The sequence below is a fragment of the Hemicordylus capensis genome, chromosome 2 (genome assembly GCF_027244095.1).
Source record: "Hemicordylus capensis ecotype Gifberg chromosome 2, rHemCap1.1.pri, whole genome shotgun sequence".
Lineage (NCBI taxonomy): Eukaryota > Metazoa > Chordata > Lepidosauria > Squamata > Cordylidae > Hemicordylus > Hemicordylus capensis.
In genome coordinates this window covers 155091532-155112641 of record NC_069658.1, presented here as the reverse complement: position 1 = coordinate 155112641, position 21110 = coordinate 155091532, and the positions used below count along the sequence as shown (strand labels likewise).

At 47.8% G+C, this 21110-nt stretch overlaps 1 protein-coding gene across 18 annotated transcripts in view; it reads left to right on the top strand.

Annotated features, from left to right (window-relative positions):
* The window catches only part of KEL (Kell metallo-endopeptidase (Kell blood group)), a 53276-nt gene that overhangs the window by 3553 nt on the left and 28613 nt on the right, over positions 1–21110 (top strand). For 6 of the 18 annotated variants that reach the window (XM_053301235.1, XM_053301229.1, XM_053301228.1 and 3 more), the window contains exons 1-7: positions 8389–8672; positions 9814–9949; positions 11732–11935; positions 12537–12661; positions 17821–17967; positions 19052–19117; positions 19783–19971. In XM_053301235.1, coding sequence (XP_053157210.1) covers positions 8574–8672; positions 9814–9949; positions 11732–11935; positions 12537–12661; positions 17821–17967; positions 19052–19117; positions 19783–19971 — 966 coding nt within the window. In that variant the 5' untranslated portion in view covers positions 8389–8573. The other 12 variants (XM_053301236.1, XM_053301230.1, XM_053301238.1 and 9 more) reach the window with 12 other exon arrangements.

Genomic DNA, 21110 nt, shown 5'->3' with positions numbered 1-21110 from the left:
TTTGCCACTCACTCTCCCACCCTGCTGGCACTGCAAGAGTGGCAAGTGGCAGCATCAGGGCAGGTGGGTGATGGGGACACCCTCCCCCACATGCCCACCCTCCTATGCCCAGAGAGGCTAGCAAGGGGTGGTAGTGACGGATTGATGGGGAGGCAGAGTCGCCACTTGGCTACGGCGGCAGTTGGGGGGGTTCTCCCTTTTACCTTCTACACACACTATACAGTGGGGTGGGGGTGTGTGCCAAGGAGGCCACAGCCACAGCTGCGGGGAGGGTTTGCGGGCGAGGGGAAGGTTCCCCCTTCTGCCTTCCCAAACCATGCTGCGGTGTACGGAGTGTGCCTTGTGCCTGGGCTACTTATGGGGGCATGTTGTGCTCTCATTGGCATCTGGCAATTGCTCCAGGGGGCATCTGCTGTGTCCCTCCTGGATCTGAGGAGTGCGTTGGGGGTGTGTGTGTGACTCTTCCTTTGGGGCTGGTTGGCAGCTGCAGCTGCTCAAGTCTTCTCTCTCCTTTTGGGCACCAGGGTGGAGTTCATTTCCTTTGACAGTGCTGCAGTTGCCAGGAAAGGGTTAACTGAGGCTACCCATCAGGGAGCAGCAAAGAGGGACTGCAGCTTGGAGCCCTCTGAGTGGTCTCTTTGGGTCACGTGCTTGCTCTGTCCACTCACGGACTGCTGTTGCCATGGGCGGGGCTGGAGGACCAACAGTGCTATCTGGGGCTGGAGAGAACCTTAAAAAGTTAATCGTCTGTCACTCACACTCCCTGCCGGGTTTGCAGCATGTGCCCGTCTGTTTGCTATGAGGTAAAAATAGAGTTCTATCTGCTTTCAGGAGGTAACCCTGTTTTCTGCTCGTCTGAATAGCTTCACTGTGTTCTACCAGGTTTGGGAGCTGTGTGTGCTTCCAATTTTCGGTTGTGTGAAAGCAAGGTAAGAGGAAAACCTGGGTAGCTTTTCCTCCTCCCTTGCTTCTACAGAATCACTTCTACCAAGGTTTTCCTCCTAATTTGATTCCACACAACTGAAAACTGGGAGCATTCACAGCTCCCAAGCCAGGGTAGAACACAGTTTTGATTGTGTGAATGATCTCTGTCTGTATCATGTGAGCAAGATTCTATATACAGAGGACTGTCAAAGCAACAGGTTATACCAATGTGGACCAACACCTCCTAATGTCTGTACAAGAAAACACCATAATAAGAGAAATGGGTTACGCGACATAATGATACCAGTGGGGATGTGCCTTTACAGCTAGACTCATTTGGCAAGCCTGCAAGAGAGGAAATGATCACACAACGGATAACACTAAATGGGCCTGGCAGCAAGTCAAAGTGCTACATTTAGACTATTTTTCTTTTGATGTGCGTTATCCAGGAGCCAACACTGGCAGACTAAAAAAGCAGTCATTTAAAGACCCTAGCTTGGCTAACATGGGTCATAATTAACTCCACATGAAAGCAATGGCACACGAGTTAGTCACTACTAATAGGGGCGTACCAAGGTTGGAGTGGGCCCGGAGACGAGATTTTAAAATGGGCCCCTCGCCGCCTTCCTCTCCTTCTCCTGGGCCCATGTCTCTGCTGCAGAAGAACATTAAAGACACGTGTAATATAGTGTAGCACAGGAGCGGAGGGAGGCTGGCAGCAGCCTGTGTTCGGCTGCCACTGCGGCCTCCTGGTCCCACCCCCCATATCTGATGTTGGGCGTGGGCGGCTGGCTAGCCACGCCCCCACATCTGATGTCAGGTGTGGGGCGTGGTCTCCCTCCAAACAGGGCTGTGTAACCCCGTTTGGGAGGGAGATCAGCCCCACTGCATTGGCACCGAGACCAGGAGACCTGGAGGCCGAGACCTGCCTTTAAAAGGCAAGGAGAGTAACTCCGTCTGCGCTGCCAATGCAGTGTGGGCTGATTTCGGTCCCAAACGGGGCCGCGCAGCCCTGTTTGGAAGCAAAATAATGCCTTCCACGTCTGATGTCAGACTTGCGGGGCATGTCTGGGGCCGTGAGGCACGGCTCCTGGGGGCAGCGGCCCGGGTTCTTTGAACCCATTCGCCCCGTGGTGGCTCCACCCCTGGTGTAGCATCACCACCGTTACAAGGTGTAAACAACAGCAGAACCTAATCATATAACATAATTCATGCTTGCGACTACAAGACCAGCTCTCCTCCTCTTCTGTGGGTTCCAAAGGAAGCTTCTGTTCCAAGCTTAACAATTCTTGTCAGGGCTGTAGCATGTCAGGATGTAAAACAACAACAACCCAATATTTTTTATTTGGAAAAGGCAGGTGAAGGGATATCCAGGCAAACTACAGTTTAAAATTAGCAAACAATCCAGGATGCTAGGCTAGCTCCACTCTTCCCCAACCCTCAAGTATTGTGAGCCATTCTGGGAGCAAGAAACATTTATTTTGAGAAAAGCAACTGCATATATTTTCAACAAACACCATCCAACAAACAACCAGGAAACCCCCTGCCACACTCCCCTCTTTCCTTTCCACAGAGAGTAAAACGACTCATTGCAAGTTCTGCGAGGAAGCTCATCTGGACTTAGAGGGAAGAACCCAATCATTTAAAAGCATTTTTTAAAAGTTAAAAATAGCTCAGGCACAAACAAGGGCTTGGGGGTGAGGGGCGGCACATATGGGAAGGCTTTCAAATGGGTATAGACTCTCTCTCCCTCCCCCCCACTCCATAAATATGGGAAGCAGATGGGAAAACCACACACAAAAACACACAGATAAGGATTGTTTGACTTCCCTTTCCACTTCAACAGCTAGCTCCCAGCTGAGCTCTGCCCTACACTCAGTTGCCCAGCGGGGGAGGTACTCAAGATGAGGAGGACCAATCAGAGATGATTATTGCTGCTGCTGCTGGGGAAAGACAGCTTTTCCCTTTTCTGCTCTCCTCCCAACTGACAAAAGAGAAATTGGAAGTTACAGATAACTGGCTTGGGGGACTGCAGCTCAGCTGCGGCGGGGGAGAAATGTTTGAGGTGGCAGCAGGGCCTGCCATTGCCCACACTCCTGGCTACGGGAGTGGAGAGAGGGCAAGGACTTGCCTTGGGGGCCCCTCAGAGGCTGTGGGTCGGGAGACATTTGTCTCCCTTTGTCTTATTAATGGTACACTCCTGCCACTAATGTTTCCCATTGGTTTTGGCAGGGCTTGGTCATGGTGGACTTTAGCTGGATGGAGGCCTATGGGAGGTTGCCTTTCAGAATAGAAGCATTCTCCCAGCAGTATCTCCAGCTGGAAGTGGGAGAGCTGAAGTTGAGCCTCTCTGAAGAAGAGCTCCTGCATTCCTCCTGACTGTCCTGAGCGTGGCTTGCATATGGACGACTCTGTCTTCAGCTCAGTTTTTGCCTGATTTATCTCACTTGCTTCCACAGAGAGTAGAAAAGCTGAGATAAACCTGTGGCCACTTTTCTCTGAGTACCTCCTGCCTAAATGTATGGAGGGATTCTGGGTAGGAACCTGATTTGCTCAATAGCTTGACAACTGGCTGTTGCACTCATTGATCTCTTCGCACACTGCCATCTTGTCGTCAGCCTTCAGCAGCATGATATAGTGCATGCACATGTACACATACACACCCCCCCCACACTGTTTTATATTGTATAATGGAAGCATATTTCCAAAACTCAGTAGGGGCCAGCCTTAACGTTACCTTGAACATGTGCTTGAACTGGAGCAGATATGCTTGTTTGTTATTCTTTAAATAGCAGCTCTGTGTATGTGTGTGTGTATGAGAGAGAGAGAGATTGAAACTGCAGTGTGGATGGAGGAAGGCTTCAGCTCTTCACCACCACCACAGTCCTAATCCAGATCAAAATAACTCTCACATGGCCGCAATTTTTTTTTTTTGGAGGGGGTGGGTGGGAGCGTCCATTTGCTTTCTATTCTACAGCAAATAGCAGCTCTGTGTGTGGGGAGGGAGGACCATGGTGGACATCAGGACCATGGTGGGATTGTGCCATGGCCACAATCTGTATCATACCCCAGCTGCTATTTAAAGAATAATTAAAAAGGCACATCTACTTAAAGCTGATGCTTAATGTGGAATATGCTGTTGGGGCCAATAATATGACTCTGCTTGAGGTCAAACGAGATAGTCATTGGAAAATTTCTACTCTGGAATTGTGGGTCTTCACAGAACACAAAGAGCATGAGCAAAAGCAGCTAAGGAGTGCCTCTGGGGGAAAAGCACCTGGTAAGGGAAGAGTTAAGCATCCACTTTCTCTCCTGCAAAGCTCCTCACCCAAGGGTGTTGTGTAACAGAGGAGTCATTGGATCCATACTATGTGCAATTCCAATGTAATATGTAGTTTGGCTCCCAGATGCAAAAGAAAACCTGGAACAAAACCCCTGTGTTAGCCAAACAATGATGCTCAAATCATTTGGATATATTGCAGGAATGTCAGCAGAAGCAGCATGTTTGACTCATCATTACTTTTGGAGGAATCCAGAGCTCATGCTCTTTCTACCTTGAATATTAGCAGAAGCTTGAGGGCCCCACTTGTAGCAGGTTGAAACAGGCAGCGTGAAACAAGTATATCAGACCGAAACAGGCGTGTGAAGTTGGGGTGGGGTGGGGTGGGTGGGAAGCAGGAGCGGGACAGTGCAGAAGGACGGCAGTGTAAGCAATGGGTTGTCAGGGCATAAATGCCAAACATTTGTGGCCCTTGTTTTTGGAGAGGGTGGGGGAAAATGTGTGCGATCATTGTGCATGAGAGAGAGAGAGAGTCTGAGGCTGCAGTCTCCAAATCATTAGCAGGCAGGCAATGGAGTTATTCTGCAGCAAGAGACTGAAAAGTGTGGGTGAAAAGTCATTGCAGGGGCCAGAAAGTGGGTATGAACTGTATATTCCAGGAAGACAGGATGTCACAAGAGAGGGTGGGTAGGTGAAGAAGCAACCAAGTTCTGCTTTCTTAATGGATGTTGTTTTGGTCAGCCTCTCCTCCTCCACCTCCTGTTGCTTAGTGCCTTCTGCCAGGATAGGCAGGGAAGGCTTTGTCTCTAATCTGAAATGATATTCTTTGCTAGCCCTCGAAGAGAAGGTGGAGGGAAGGAAGAACTCGGCAGTAGCAGATGTTTTGCAACGACCGCCACAGTGAGAACATGAGGACTGCTTCGCAGGTTGTGAGTGCAAATCCCACTTTTCCCTCTTTCCTCATATAATTTCACCCACTTTTCCCTCTTTCCTCATATAATTTCACCCAATTGTATTTCCTTCTCTTTAAATGCATATGTTCCCAGCTTTCTCATCTGTGTGCTCCAAGAAGGGCAGTTTAGAAGGGTTTAGAAGGGCCCTTGCGAGGCTTCTGACATGAAGGTTTTCATGTTGTGAGTCTCAGAAGGTAAATTCCGATTTTCAAAAAAGAAAAAGAAGCCTCCTGATGGCTAGAACCAGGACTTAATATTGCGTGATTTTTGATTGTCAATGCCAGGGTCAGCTCTGGAACAGATCAATTAATAATTAAGATGAGAGTGCCTTTGAGGAGCTACAGGATGCCATTTCCTCACCCTTGAGCACTTGCAGCCAGATCTCATATAGCCAGAATGTCCAGCTTAGAGTCTGTGACTTTTAGGATTTTTAGAACATAAAACATTAGTTATGGTTTAATTGGCTGCAAAAGAGAGATGATTATTGTGATTATTGTGTATTTCAAGGTTTTCTGTTTCTCTGTGCCCTTTGAATTTCCCATAAATTGATACACCCACGATGCAAGCATTACAGAGCATTCCGTTTCCTTTGGGGGTTAGTTTTCTGCTGATACTATTTGCATAAAACGTACATTCAAATTATAATGACCAGGGAACTTCCTTGTTTTCTGGTACTAGTCCCAGGTAGAATTGTGGGACAGTTCAGACAATACACACTATTAGAAAGTGGATACGTGGAAAGTGCACCTATCTGAAGTCCTCAGTGGATGTCCTGATGCCCTCCCGGCCCATCTCTTTATCACTTATGGGTGGGCTATTCATCTGCACTCTGGGGCCATTTGGATGAACAGCCTACTCCACCTGATAAATGCATTTGCTGGAATGGCATCAGGATGTCCATGGAGGGCATGAAGGATGCCCTCTCCGTGTGTCCCCTTTCTAATAGTATGGACTGGTAAGGTATCATCCAAACTGGTTCATTGTCATTGTTTTGCCTTTTGGGGAGATGTGCACTCTAACCTTTTCTTAATGTGCACACTTATGCACTAGAGTTTGCAGATTTCAGACCACTGCCCCATTTTCTAGGCATTAAACAGGGGGCAGAGGAAGGAATCAGTGGCAGATATAATTTCATGCACATGGATGCAGCATGCCTCTCTACCACTTTGACCCAGCCCCCAGTTGTAATGGCTTATCCAGATAGTAAATCTTTGCTGTACTCCGAGTTCAGCCAACTTTACTGTGGATTCTATTACATATTCCAAATTTTTTTAAAATGATCTTCGGAATATAGGGCAGGACAGACTGTTACAGAGTCAATGAATGCAACAAACAACATGAAAGAGCCTCCAGCAGTTCTGAAAAGAAAAGAGAAAAGAGCCTCCAGCAGTTCTGGCTGTGATCCCTGGTGCAAAAATAGGGGTGCTACAGGAACATCAGGGTGACTCTATATTCTGCTGTGAAATGTTGGAGGATATGATAACATTGCAACATGTTTTAATGCCACCGTTAACAGCTCCTGAAAATCTGCTAGTTGTTGAAGACAATGCTGGGCATGACAGCAATGCATTAGGGCAGAAGTTCTCAAACATGGGTCCCCAGATGTTGTTGGACTACCACTCCCAGGAGAGCTGGTCTTGTGGTAGCAAGCATGAATTGCCCCCTTTGCTAAGCAGGGTCCACCCTGGTTACATTTGAATGGGAGACTACATGTATAGGTACTGTAAGATATTCCCCTTAGGGGATAGGGCTGCTCTGGGAAGGGCACTTGCATGCATTTTTGCATGCAGAAGGTTCCAAGTTCCTTCCCTGGCATCTCCAAGGTAGGGCTCAGAGGGACTTCCGCCTGCAGCCTTGGAGAAGCCGCTGCCAGTCTGTGTAGACAATACTAAGCTAGATGGACCAAGGGTCTGATTCAGTACAAGGCGGCTTCCTATGTTCTCTAGTCACAGTGAGCAAAGATCAAGAGCGTTTGGGGGCTCAAATCTGGGAACCTCTGAGTCAGGCCTCACTGACAATTTGCAGTTATACGTTTCCTAAAACAACGGAACATATACAATTTCTTCATTGTAAGACCTGGAGGCCAGTAGTGACCCTGCATCAACCCTAAGTGAGCCCCTCTCGTCGTTTATTGGACCAGCGTGAAGCTTTGGCCCAAGCTGATTTCTCTGCATTGTCCCTTTGGCACCATGTGGAAACAATCACTCTCACTGTACAATGCTGCCCTTTGCCCAGATCTGGGGTAGGGGGACTCCTTTAAGGGGAAAAGAGCCTTCTTGAGCCCCTGCACCATCTTGGGGGGTGTTCCGAGTACTTTCCCCGCAGAGCCCTTAAAAGAGGGCTCCATCTCTGTTAAAGGGCCCTTCCAGTAAATTGTGGAGGTCCACACAGTGGGAATTGGCTCTCACATTGAAGCGGTTTTGTTTTGTTTGCCAAAGGGGCCCCCACTGGAAGAATAGAAAAGATACTGTTCTTCATGTTGGAAGTCAGCCACTGATAGGCTATAAAGCATTTCCACATATATTTGCTTGATTTTCCTAAATGTCTTTTGCACATTTCTGAGTTTCAAAATAGAGATGTGGGATGAAGCTCAGTCCCAAATGGTGTCTATTTTCAATATGAAATATAAATACTGACAATTAACTATTGTGCAAGCCTGCTAACATTTTCCTGTGTGGCTTACTTATACAACATGATTGTGTTAATTGGTTCAGGAGGCCTCCCGGTGTCCCAGACCAGACAACATGAGCTGCTTGAGTTAACTCTCTCCTACCCAAGCAGCTCGTGTCGTGAGAATGTGTGTCATAGCCATTTTGTTATCCGTTATTTATATTCCTATTTCGAAGGTTAAAGTCAGTTTTGGATGAACTCTTAGGACACGTTCGATGCTCACAGAGAGATGGACAGGGTGTGAAAGTAAAGCACCGAATGTGTACATTTGAAAATACAAATACAAATTTTGCTAATTTATTCCTCACCCCATCAGATGAAGTTAACACAAGAATGGAGAAAACTGCAATAGTAAGTGGAGGTGGCAGTCTTTGACATCTCTGTAGTTATTGGCTGTAACCGCCTCTGCTGAAATTGTTTGAAATGAGTCTCCTATGGCTATTGGTTCAGCTGCCAATGTGTTGTGGAATGTTTGTGAACATTCCAACCATGTTTTAAACTTCCACTGGTTTAAAGAACTGTCAGCACACAACGTCTTGAGAGAGAGAGAGATGGGTCTGTGTGTCGGTAGTGGAAAGGGATTCAACTGAGAAGGGAGGAGGCAGCATTACACAATGCTGCTAAACTGTCAGACTGCATGAACTGTGTGTGTGATGTGTGTGTGTGTGTGTGTGTGTGTGTGTGAGAGAGAGAGTAATATGTAAATAGATGTGAATAGGGGAGTATGTGAGAGACAGTGAAAGGCAATGGGATGGTATTACCATAGGCAGACACATCCCCATGAATGTACCCAGATCTCCAGTGGTGTAAATCCATTTAAGAGTTCATTGGACCACCTGATTTCAGCTAAGCATGCTTATTCTAGATCCAGTTTGGACTGTTGCATTATTTTTTAAATAATCTTCACCCCCACTCTTATCTTATCCAAGCCTTTTGACTTCCCACAAAAATTATATCAGTGTTTAACAGCTTTTGACAAAATACATGCCATAGCAGAGAGGAATACTCCTGTTTGAGAGCCAGGCAATTTCTTCCTAAGCATTTAAGGACAGTCAATACATCCATAGTACTGCAAGGCAGGAATTATCTCCCTTTTGTTCTACAAATGCTAAGGGCTTTCACATGATGAGGACAAAACTCCTCATCAAAGACTCCTGAGAAAACTTAGCACTCATGGGATAAGGGGACAAGTACCGTATTTTTCGGACCATAAGACGACCTGACCATAAGATGCACCCAGTTTTTAAGAACGTTTTTAAGAACACCCAACACAAGGCCGGATTTTGGGCGAAGAAAGCCACCCCCCACACTCCGATGATGGGCCGAATCGGCCCAAACTACTGCCGCCGCCGCCGACCACCCACCCAACCGCCCAACACAAGAAAGCCACCCCCCACACACCGATGACAGGCCGAATCGGCCCAAACTACTGCCGCCGCTGCTGCCACCACCGACCACCCACCCACCCAGCCGCCCAACACAAGAAAGCCACCCCCCACACTCCGATGACGGGCCGAATCGGCCCAAACTACTGCCGCCGCCGCCGACCACCCACCCAGCCGCCCAACACAAGAAAGCTACCCCCCACACTCCGATGACGGGCCGAATCGGCCCAAACTACTGCCGCGGCCGCCACCGCCAACCACCCACCTTGCCGCCCAACACAAGAAAGCCACCCCCCACACTCCGATGACGGGCCGAATCGGCCCAAACTACAGCCGCTGCAGCCGCCCGCCCGCCCGCCTTCCCTCCCAGCTGCCCGCCCGCCCTCCCTCCCTCCCTCCCAGCCGCCTGCCCGAGTCCTCACCACAAGATCAGGGTTGTTCAAATAAGAGAGGAGCTCGCAAACAGAGCTCCTCTCTCTGCAAAGTCTCGGCCCCAACTGGGGCTTTGGGCGCAAAGGACGTCCACAAGGAACCAACTTACAGCAGAGGAAAACTGATGCTCCTGTAGTGTTTTCATGTGCTCTCTTTTCTCCAATTCCAGACCTGTGAGGACTCAGGAGGGGTTGTGAAACGAAGATGTCGGCGAGGAAAAGTCCTGCTCCTTTGTGCAGTGCTGCTCAGCGCTCTCCTTGGCCTGGTGCTACTTGTTGTCTTTACCATCGTTACATGTGACCTGGGTACTAGAACACTCCTTTTCCATGTCCCCTGCTGCTTGCTTCCCCTGCTTTCAAACAGGGGCACAAAGTAATATAGACAGTTCCTGGGATCAAGTGGACCCTTTGTACATTCCACAGTTGTTGGGAATTCTTCAGGGCGCTTTCCAGATTACATGCTGTTCAGCAGTAAAATGCTTCGGCTTGGCAGGATCATTTTGAAAACGTCAATAGCTTGCACAACCCTCCTACAATGGGAGAGTACAGCTATTTTTTTTTTATTTTTTTTTGCGATGCTCATGCAACGTTGTACAACTAAAACACAAAGATAAAATCCAAAAGAAGGCATCAGAAAAGTCTTGAGAAAGCTGCAAATAAGCAGATAAGCAGACAAGCAATGCTTTAGGGTTTTCAAACTGTCTATCAGGGAGGGAGGGGGATATCTGTTGTGGGACTCTGGGAATGATCTGCTATTTCTGAAAGACAAGAAATGACTGGGAGTCATTCTCTCAGAAGTGTATATGTGCTCTCTGCTTATCCTTGTCTGTCAGAGACTTTGGATAAGAATCTGCCATCAGGTGGAAGGTTGCTAAGCTCCATGCCTTTTGCCCAATGCTCAGAGCCATCAGGCAGGCCGAATTGCCAGGCGTGAGAGTGGGGATGAACAGGTGTTGGGATGAGCGTTGCAGTCATGCTCCAAGTAATATTTAATATCAATTCCCTCCACCTGATCCACAGATTCCCATACACAGCAGTGAAAAGCATGATGCTATGTGTGAGAATATTTGTACACTCACTCAGTGGTAACCACAGAGTTGGGGTTCATATTTCTGCAAGAATATAATCATAGGATCATGTAAAGCTGAACAATTTCCTTCTGTAGAAAAATCTTGACAGGTTCAATTAAACAAAATGTGTGTGTAGAAAGAAAACTATGCTCTTTGGCAATGGTTTTCAGACTGCATTCTGGGCAACTGTGTGGTTCCTTGGGAGCTCATCAGGAGTTTCTCAGTGAGACAATCTGTAATAGCAGAATTTTTTTTCTGAAAGACACCTCCATTAGTGTTCTTTCCCTGCAAGTGCAATGTGAAACTATATGATTGCTTGTGTTCTCTAGGACATAAACACAGTTCATATACGATGACAACAGAGAACAATAGATCTGGCCAGTACCCCTCATGAATTACAAGGCAATTTGGAAAATGTTCTGTGAAGGCAGAAAATTTGAATATAACGATTGTAATATTATACAGTACATCGCAATATACATAACATGGATTCATCCTTAAAATTATAATATTCATGAAACATTTCCCCAGATATTTGGCATAATTGTTTCCTCCTCGATCTATCTTTCTCTTTTGCCACTAGTTCTAAACGTGTGTTCTACATCCACACTCTTCCTGTACTTTTTGGTGGTTATATCTCTGGTGCTTCATTGACCAAATGGCATCACTAGTGTTCAACAAATTCATCAAGGGAATGGAAGTGAGAACCTGGGGCGGGTGGTGGATGCATTGCTAATCTGTTTTGTAGATGTTGGGGGCTAGGCTGAGTCAAATATCCACCCATATTTGCTTGAAGGAATTTCCCTTAATTGTTTCTAATGTCGAAGGTTGCATAAAGTTACACAAAAGTCCCATTTTTTCGCCCATGCTCAATTGTAATCATTCAAAAACAACCAGCACTCCAGCAAAACTAAGTTGCTCCATATCTCTGGGATTTTGTCTTTTTTCAAAATGGTCTCTTCTTTTCTAACTGCAACTGTTCTGTTTTCTGTCAATTATTGTTTCTATGTTTGCCCAGAAACCTGCAATACTGCAGAGTGTCTTGTGCTCTTGGAGAGGTTGATGTTGGCCCAGAATGACACCATAGATCCTTGTGAAGATTTCTTCAGTTATACTTGTGGCAACTGGAAAGCTAACCACACCCAGGGAATGAACATGGTGTTGTTGAATGTCTTTGATGTACTCTTGGAAGAAAACCAACTGATCATGAAGAGGCTCTTAGGTAGGGAGAAGAGATGGAATGTTCTGCAGATAATTACTAACATACATCAGAAAAATCATTCCAATGTGCTATGCCTTTGTCAAGGCACAGTTTATAATTTATCAATAGAACATGCACATATTCCACAAGTATCCTAATCTCTTGGCACCATCCCATTGTAAGAAGATCTGCACATCCCACAGTGGCAAGATCTAAAACCTCCAACAGAACCATTGCAAATTCAATTCTGATATGACTGTCTGATGTGGTATCATTATTAGGTAACTTTTCTCTGCTGTTTTGATGTGGTGAACCTTCCTTCTAAGTATGTGAGCTGGTATTTATAAGCTACTAGCAGGTGAGGCCCGTCATTGACTGGGCAAAGACATTTTGCGTAGATTACACTTCTAGGAAATGTCAAGAAATTAAATAGATGTAACAGAATTTTTTTTTTAATGAGATTGCAAACAGGGAAGAAAAAGCTTGGCTTTTAATAATATTTATGTATTTTAATGGTTTTTATATGGTTTTTATGTTAATTTTTAAAAAGCTTTTATTATGTGGAGAGTTTCGTAACCTCCAACTATCGTGTATGTCATGTGCCTTCTCTTCTCTTCCTTAGAGGAGCCACAATTTAGGATTGCCAACTCTTCCAAGGAGAAAGCTGTGCGGTTTTACAACTCTTGCATGGATACTGCACGGATTGAAGCTCAAGGGGCTCAGCCCTTGAAGAAGCTCATAAACGAGGTGAACACTGTGTGCAAATGTGCATCTGTGCCAACAGGCATGGACAGAAATACCTTATTCTGTCTAGGACCAGCATCGACATAGCAGCAGCAGGACAACAATATGCAGTGCAATCCTGTTTTATAGATATTTATAAAATAAACTAGTGTTTTCAAGCCCGTTAAAATAACGGGCGCTAGTAGGGGAGAGTTTTGCCGCCGCTGCCAAGAGTGCCCCACTCCCTCTTGCCTCTCCCCCCTGCCCCACTCCCTCTTGCCCTTTCCCCTCTCCCCTGCCCCACTCCCTCTTGCCCTTCCCCCTGCCCCACTCCCTCTTGCGCTTCCCCCTTCCCCCTCGCCCCTGCCCCACTCCCTCTTGCCCTTCCCCCTGCCCCACTCCCTCTTGCCCTTCCCCCTGCCCCACTCCCTCTTGCCCTTCCCCCTCGCCCCTGCCCCACTCCCTCTTGCCCTTTCCCCTCGCCCACTCCCTTGCCCTTGCCCCTCCCCCATACCCCACTCCCTCTTGCCCTTGCCCCTCCCCTGCCCCACTCCCTCTTGCCCTCCCCCTGCCCCACTCCCTCTTGCCCTCCCCACTTCCCCCTCCCTCTTGCCCTCCCCCCTGCCCCCTCCCTCTTGCCCTTCCCCTCCCCCACTCCCTCTTGCCCTCCCCCCTCCCCCCTGCCCCACTCCCTCTTGCCCCTCCCCCTGCCCTCCCCCCCTGCATTTTTAAATTTTTATCTTACCGGCCTTCCACTCCTCCTCCTGGGTGGTAAACAGTTTACAGTTTACATTTTTGGAAGCGGCGAGGGGAAGCAGCAGCAGGAGGCGGCGACTGGGTCTGATGACGGCTGCGGCGGGCCCACCATGCCACGCGGCCTGCCGTGGCCGCTGCCGCTGCTTGTCCGTTGTTGCGGCCGGCTGCCGGACAGCCACCGCTCCCCCCATTTCCACCTTCAGCCCCTAGTATCGGGGCCCACTGCGGGCTGCCCGTCCACTGCCGGGCCGGCCCCGCAACCACCAACTGTCACCCCTCCACCGCCGCCGCCATGGGCCCCACTCGCCGCCCCGTTGTCCCATCGCGGTGGCCGCCACCGCCATCAGTCCCTGCTGGTCCGCCACAGCTGGCATCGGCCCCAGTCGCCAGCCACCGCTCCCCCCATTTCCACCTTCAGCCCCTGGTATCGGGGCCCACTGCGGGTTGCCCGTCCGCTGCTGGGCCGGCCCCGCAACCACCAACTGTCGCCCCTCCACGGCTGCCGCCATGGGCCCCACTTGCCGCCCCGTTGTCCCGTCGAGGCGGCTGCCGCCGCCATCGGTCCCTGGCGGCCCGCCATGGCCGGCATCGGCTGCAGTCGCCGCCACCTCCTGCTGCTGCTTCCCCTCGCCGCTTACCGGGACCCAACATGGCCGCCCGTGTCCCTGCGGCCGTATCTTTCTCGGACGTTCTGGGCATGCGCTCCGCTATTCTCATGAGCAACCTAACCCAGAATAGGGTAGCCCAGCCTGGGTTAGGCTGTGCTTGTGTGGAATGCTGGGTCTGAGGCCATTCCCAGGACTAACCCAACTTTTCAACCCGGCCTTTAGCCAGTGTTAAGGGCGCAAGTGCGTCCTTATCCCCGGCACTGGGAAAATGTGCGTGGATGGGCTGCAGGCAGTCTGTGCACACACAGAGCTGGGGGGCAAGAGCGCCCAGCTGAGGGAGGATCCCTCAATGGACTGTGCTCCTGGTGTGGTGCATTGAGGGATGCCGGAGGACTTCTTCCTTCAGCTCCCTCCTTTGCCACTCGCCGTGCCACCAATCATGTGTTGGGCAAACAGCAGAGCCTGGAAGGGTGAAAAGATCATGCGTCTGGAGGCAGGCAGGAGCCTCCCTCCCTGCCAGCCCTCTGCCCTGCCAGCATTTTTGGTTGTTTTTATGACCTTGGTATGTTGTTTAAAGCATATTTTAATCCTGTGCTTGGGATTCTCCTCCTATTTTTCTTAGCTAACATCAGGGGTCCTCAGTCTGGATCACAACCACAGTACAGGGGGAGAGGGATTAACTCTTTCTCCCTATGCCATTTTCTTGCTGAAAATTCGCTCACAAGCCACAATTTGCCTCAAAGCTATTTCCTTGAAACAGCAGCTTCAGGAACAAAGAGTAACTGGGGGCAGGGTGAGGGAAAGCAGTTTTCAGTGGGAAATTGTCACGGGGGAAAGGTTAAACCCTTCCTCCCGTGTCATATTTCCAGTCTAGATCAAGGGGCCTGTGAATGCTGTTCACTTAAAAGAAAAGAAAAAAGATGAGGAAAATCCCATTCATGAGATTCAAAAATGCTTTTAACAACCTTTCTAGTTTGACCCTTAGTGTGATGATTTAATTCATAACCAATGTCAATGTAATTTAAGATCACTGCTGAGCTGGGGGTAGTTTGGTAGGTTGTATTTCTACTCCTTATTGACAGTTGTCCATAAAACACGAATGTGCTCACAAAACATGCCCCAGACTATCTTTCCCCTTTTATATCTGAACTTAAGACTGCAACATGTTTCTGCATTTGCTCACATTTCTCCCTTGTTACTCCCATCTCTTCTCTCACCTCCTCCTCAATCTTTGATGCCTTTCCCACTGTTAAAATTTAGATTGTAAGATCTCTGGAGGCAGGGACCAATTTTTTTTTTAATTTTTTTAACTTAGGACATATATGAATATAAAGTTTAAACACTTGAAACAAATGTTTAGAGGCCATTCAAATGAACAGTCTCTACACCAGGGCTGCTCAATTTTGGTGCTCCTGAAGATGTTGGCCTTCAATTCCCATAATCCCTGGCTGTTAGAAACTGTGACTGGAGATTATGGGAGTTGTAGTCCAAAAACAGCTGGGGGGCCCAAATTGAGCAGGCCTGCTCCACATACAAAAGGGATGCAGCAAAAGGGCGTTTGGACATCTGTGGAAGATGTCTTAAAGGGCTCACTCTCAGGGCACTCCCTCCTCCTTTATGTGCACTGCTGCCAGCATAATCTGAATTTGCCAATAGTGTCATTCTGAGAGGGCTTCTGGGGTGGGGGGAACAGTGGCTCCTAGTGGGCTGAAAAATTGTCAGAATGTTTCCATTGCTGAAAAACAACCATAATTGCTTCCCATTTTCACCACCAGAGAATGTGGAATTATAGCAATGCTGCATCATCAAATAGCAGAGCTCCAAAGGGGATTCTGGGGAGGGGAAATTGGGGCCCTCATCTCTGGCCACTCTTTTTCCCCACAGGCCCATTCAGAATGGCACTGCTTGATGGCAGAGCCTCACTTTCGGTGGGAAATGGGAGCCAGCAACTCTTGGGAGAAATGCTTCCTTTGCTGTCAGAAGATGTTTTGCACCTCACCAAAATGCCTGCCTCTCATTTTCATTTATTGTGAATGGGGTAGCAAAAAAATGGAGGCATTTTGGTCCTGTCCTACTTCTGAACAATCTAAAGTGCTCTATGAAGTCTAGGTACTATTAATCCTTATAACAAGCCTGTCTGGGATAGTTCATTATTATTGCCCCCATATCACAGATGGGTCCTGGGACAGTGGCTGCATTCACACGTAATGTGGAACCAGTGGACCCACAGTTTTGCTCCCCCCACCAAATCTCCCGTCCGAATTTGGACGTAACAGAGAGCACTCTCTCTGCAGTCAGTGAAACTGCAGAAAGGAGGGGGAACTGGCTGTGCAGACTTCCCCCATGCATGAAGGACAGCCCACATAGTCAATCATGGCTGGAGGGAGGGAGCTTCCTCCCTCAACTCCAGTTGAAGGGGAGGCAGCCTACAGTTCCAAATTCAGATGCAATGCAGGCTGCATGGAACCTTGGGTTGGGGCAACTACAAGCAGAGGGTTCAGATTGGAGTTCCAGATTGGAGTTCCAGATTGGTTGAAGGGGAGGCAGCCTACAGTTCCAAATTCAGATTCAATGCAGGCTGCATGGAACCTTGGGTTGGGGCAACTACAAGCAGAGGGTTCAGATTGGAGTTCCAGATTGGAGTTCCAGATTGGTTGGAAGGGAGGCAGCCTACAGTTCCAAATTCAGATTCAATGCAGGCTGCATGGAACCTTGGGTTGGGGCAACTACAAGCAGAGGGTTCAGATTGGAGTTCCAGGGAGTAAACCTCAGGTCGCTTGTGTTGCGGAACTGGTAGGAAAACCTTTGGATCATTTAACTCTGGTTCCACGTTGTGTGCAAATGCGGCCAGTGGCTTGTCTAAGTGCCCTTGTGAATTCATGACTGAGGCAAGATTTGAGCTCAGAGCTCAAAATCTGAGATACAATGGCATCAGGATGGATAGATCTCTCTGTAACCAATGCCATTCCATTGGAAATCAGTGGAGTTTCTTTTGATTTCTGTTCTGTTATCTTCCAATAAAAAATTTCTGTCACTCCCCTCAGTCTGTATTAAATTTGTATTTTTTCAAGTATGTCCACATATGTACTACTCAAACAGTTGATATATTAATTCATTGCAATGTACAGGAGAACATCGTTAATTGTGGACTCACCATCCACGGTTTCACATATCCACAGTTGGGTAATGGACACCAGACCTCAGTATATGGGGGGGGGCAAAAAAGGGTTAAACCCGTGTATCTGTGGGTCGGGGGTGGCCAGAAATGACACCAGAGGCCATTTCCAGCCTCAGTTTTTTAAATCTGGGAGCCATTTTATGTCTCATTTTAAAAACTGCAACAAACAAACAAACAACCCTGTGATTTCCAGCAAATCTTTTACTCGGGGGGGGGGGGCATCCATCCTTGGACTCTTAAAGGACAGTGGAGCATGGTAGGGCACTTTATTTGGCCTGTTTATTGGTTTTGGGGGCAATTTGGGGGTGATTTTAATTGAATGTTTGTAGTCGGGGAACCTAACCCCCCAATTTCCATAGTCCTAATGCCCCATTTTCCATGGATTCACTATCTGGCCCCCCTGAAGAACCAGGGGGAGGGGGCTTTATGTGTTTAAATACATATTTTTCTGCAATGCATTCCATTATGGAATGCAATCCATAAACATATCAACAATTTAAACATCTGATCTGTTGAGGAACAGGAATGGCCCAGAACCATGTGTTGCATTGTGATTTTTGGCAAGAGAGGAATTTGGGAATATCTTCCCTACAGTACACATACTCTCAGTGATCAGGTCTCCTTCATTTTGTCTTGCGCAGGTTGGTGGCTGGAACATCACAGGCTCCTGGAAGGGGACAGACTTTAACCAGACCCTTCGGATACTCATGGGGAGATACAACACTTACCCATTCTTTAAAGCATATGTGGGACCCAGCCCCTCTGATCCAAACACCAATATTATCCAGGTAGGACTCTCAGGCAAGGACTGGGAGAGGGTCTGGAGGAACACAAGAAATGTTCACCTCAGCCAAAAAGCTTTATTCAAATGGTACACCAGATATATGGATACAGCCTTATACAGAGTCAGACCAATGGGCCACTCAGTTCAGCTGTCAGTGCTGGCCCATATACATCCGAGCAGACCAAGTGCTGGAAGTACAAGTTCCAGTACAATTAGGAGCAGAATGGGGAGACATGCCATTGCCTGGGAGAACAACATTGCCCCTAAGAAAGGCAGCTAAGAAAACTTACAAAGGAATGATGAACATGAATGATGAACACGTACTGTAGTTGTGCTCCCACCATATGTGTTTATGCATAGAGGGCAGTTTCAAGAGGAGAGGAGAGCTGGTCTTGTAGAAGCAAGCATGAATTGTCCCCTTTGCTAAGTAGGGTCCACCCTGGTTTGCATGTGAATGGGAGGCTGCATGTATGAGCACTGTTAGATATACTCCTTAGAAGAGAGGGCTGCTCTGGGAAGAGCAGAAGGTTCCAAGTTCCCTCCCTTGTAGCTCCCAAGATAGGGCCGAGAGAGGTTCCTGCCTGTGACCTTGGAGAAACCTCTGCCAGTCTGTGTAGACAATACTGAGCTACATGGACCAATGGTCTGTATAAAGCAGCTTCCTATGTTCCTAAGGTCAGCTCTTAAGAATCAAGTAGCCCCTCGGCACACCTCATCTCACGAGGCTAGGCATAGAGGCAATTTATTTTGGGCAGAATTAGCCAGTGAGCCTCACACTTATTTTATTTGTGTCTTGCTTAATAGCCCAATCAGGCTAATTATACAAAACAGCTATCAATATATTTTTTTTAAAAAAGAATAATGGCACTGTAAGACACTGAATCCATCTTGCACAGCTGCTGCTGCTCCCGAGGAGGCATTTCCATGCAATTCAATCTTCAGCATCGTTTTCCCTGTGTGCTTTTCCATGGCTGCTTTGGCACTATCCCCACCCAACCGCAGCACTGTCCGATTACTGCTGCTTCGTCTTTCTTCTGTTGTGCTCTAAAGCTGCTGATATTTAATCCATCCTGGTCTTCCTTCCCCAGATTGACCATCCAGAGTTTGAGTTGCCATCAGATACTGACTCAAAGAAAATAGAAAATTATCCCCAGGTAAGCTAACAAGCCATTCTAAGCAGGCCATTTCCATAGCCAGCCTGTACTCTGTGCTTAATGGTGTGTAGGACTAAGAAACCACTGGCCATTTCTTTGCACCAAGTTACTCAAATACCTGATGAGAATTCAAGTGATGTCCATGCATATGCAAACTAGTATGCCAGGGCTAGTGGTCGGGAGCACAAGCAGGCAGCTCAAAAAAGCTCATATTGGGGAATCAGGCCAGTTAGGGGCTCTACAGGACAAAGTAGAACCATTCTAGTCCATTGTTTCACCTGACCTTTGCTGAGCTTGTAGCTGCAGTACCAACTTCTGGCCACCTGTTGTGGCAGTGCTGAAGAGCAAGAGAGACCAGGCCAGCAGCTCCCTCTTTTTACAGTCACGACACAGAGAGTGAAGTGCCTGGGTCCCACTGCAAGAATCCTGCTGTAATGCAATTTCACCTCCCAATGTCTGCATTGATTCAAACCAGAGGAACCTACAATATATGTAATAGGGTGACCTTAGGAGACTAGTTGAGATAAAAGGCAGTACACAGGGATGGCAGAGAGGGCTGAGAGGCATCTGAAGAGTACTTTTTGGTCTGGTGGAAAGATGGCGCCGAACAAGTTCAAAAACAGTATGTATTTGGTCTCTCCTAATAGCAGGGTTTTGTTTTACAGGTGCTACGTACATACTACTTGTACCTGATCAAACTGGGAGACCTGATGGGTGGGCACAAAAGTGTTACTTCCACCTACATCGCCTTGGCATTGTCGTTTATCTCCAACCTCCAGAAAGCAGTTACCCCTTTGAAGAAGCGGCAGGAAAAAAAGATGCTGTTCTACCCCACCAACATCAGTGAACTGCAGGTATCGAGCTCATCCTATAGATCTAGTCCCCTTTCAGTGCTGAGAGGAATTTTAGGTTTGCGGACTGAAATGGTTTGGTTGTTGTTGTTTTTAATTAAAGACTAAACCTCTGACAGTGATTGACTGCATTTGCTGAATCTCACATAGAGGAAGGACCAGCAGACGCTTCTGTCTGCTGTGGACAGAGTCAGGCTGAAGAAAGCTAAGGCAGAAGAAGCAGGAGGCCACTATGTGAAACAAGATGCTGGACTAAGAACATAAGAACAGCCCTGCTGGATCAGGCCCAAGGCCCATCTAGTCCAGCATCCTGCTTCGCACAGTGGCCCACCAGATGCCGCTGGAAGCCACAGGCAGGAGTTGAGGGCATGCCCTCTCTCCTGCCATTACTCCCCTGCAACTGGTAACAACTAGATGGGCCTTGGGCCTGATCCAGCAGGGCTGTTCTTCTGTTCTTATGTTCAGGGGCCTCTGAAAGGAAGAGGCAAGGGTCCCAGATGGCCTCCTGCCTCTTCCTTCATAAGCCCCTGCTGCTGCTTCTACTTCCTTCTGTTGTGGCATCCAGAATGTTGAACTTCCTGCTCTGGGATATATGGTTGTTTTCCTCATTGGCAGTGTTCTCCCATAGCTTGAAGACTTCTCCCCGCCACCTCATCCCACGAGCGTATGCTTTACCTGCTGCATTTGAGTTGTACTTAATGACTTTTTTTAAAAAAATCTGTTTTTGTTTTTCAATTATTCATTACCTTTTTATTGCTTAATTGGTTTTTTATGCTATGAAAGCTGCCTGCTTGGAGTGCTTCCATTTTGAAACTGGAAAGAAAGGATATCAATTCCAAGAGCCAGCGTGGTGTAGTGCTGGACTAGGATTGGGGAGCCCCGAGTTCAAATCCCCATTCAGCCATGATACTTGCTGGGTGACTCTGGGCCAGTCACTTCTCTCTCAGCCTCACCTACCTCACAGGACTGTTGTGAGGAGAAACATAACTATCGCATTGAGCTCCTTGGAGGAAGAGCAGGATAGCAATGTAAATAATGATGATGATGATGATGATGATGATGATAATGATAATAATAATAATAATAGTTATTATTATTATTTCTTGTTTACACAGTCAAACAGGTGTTATTGACTGGTTTGT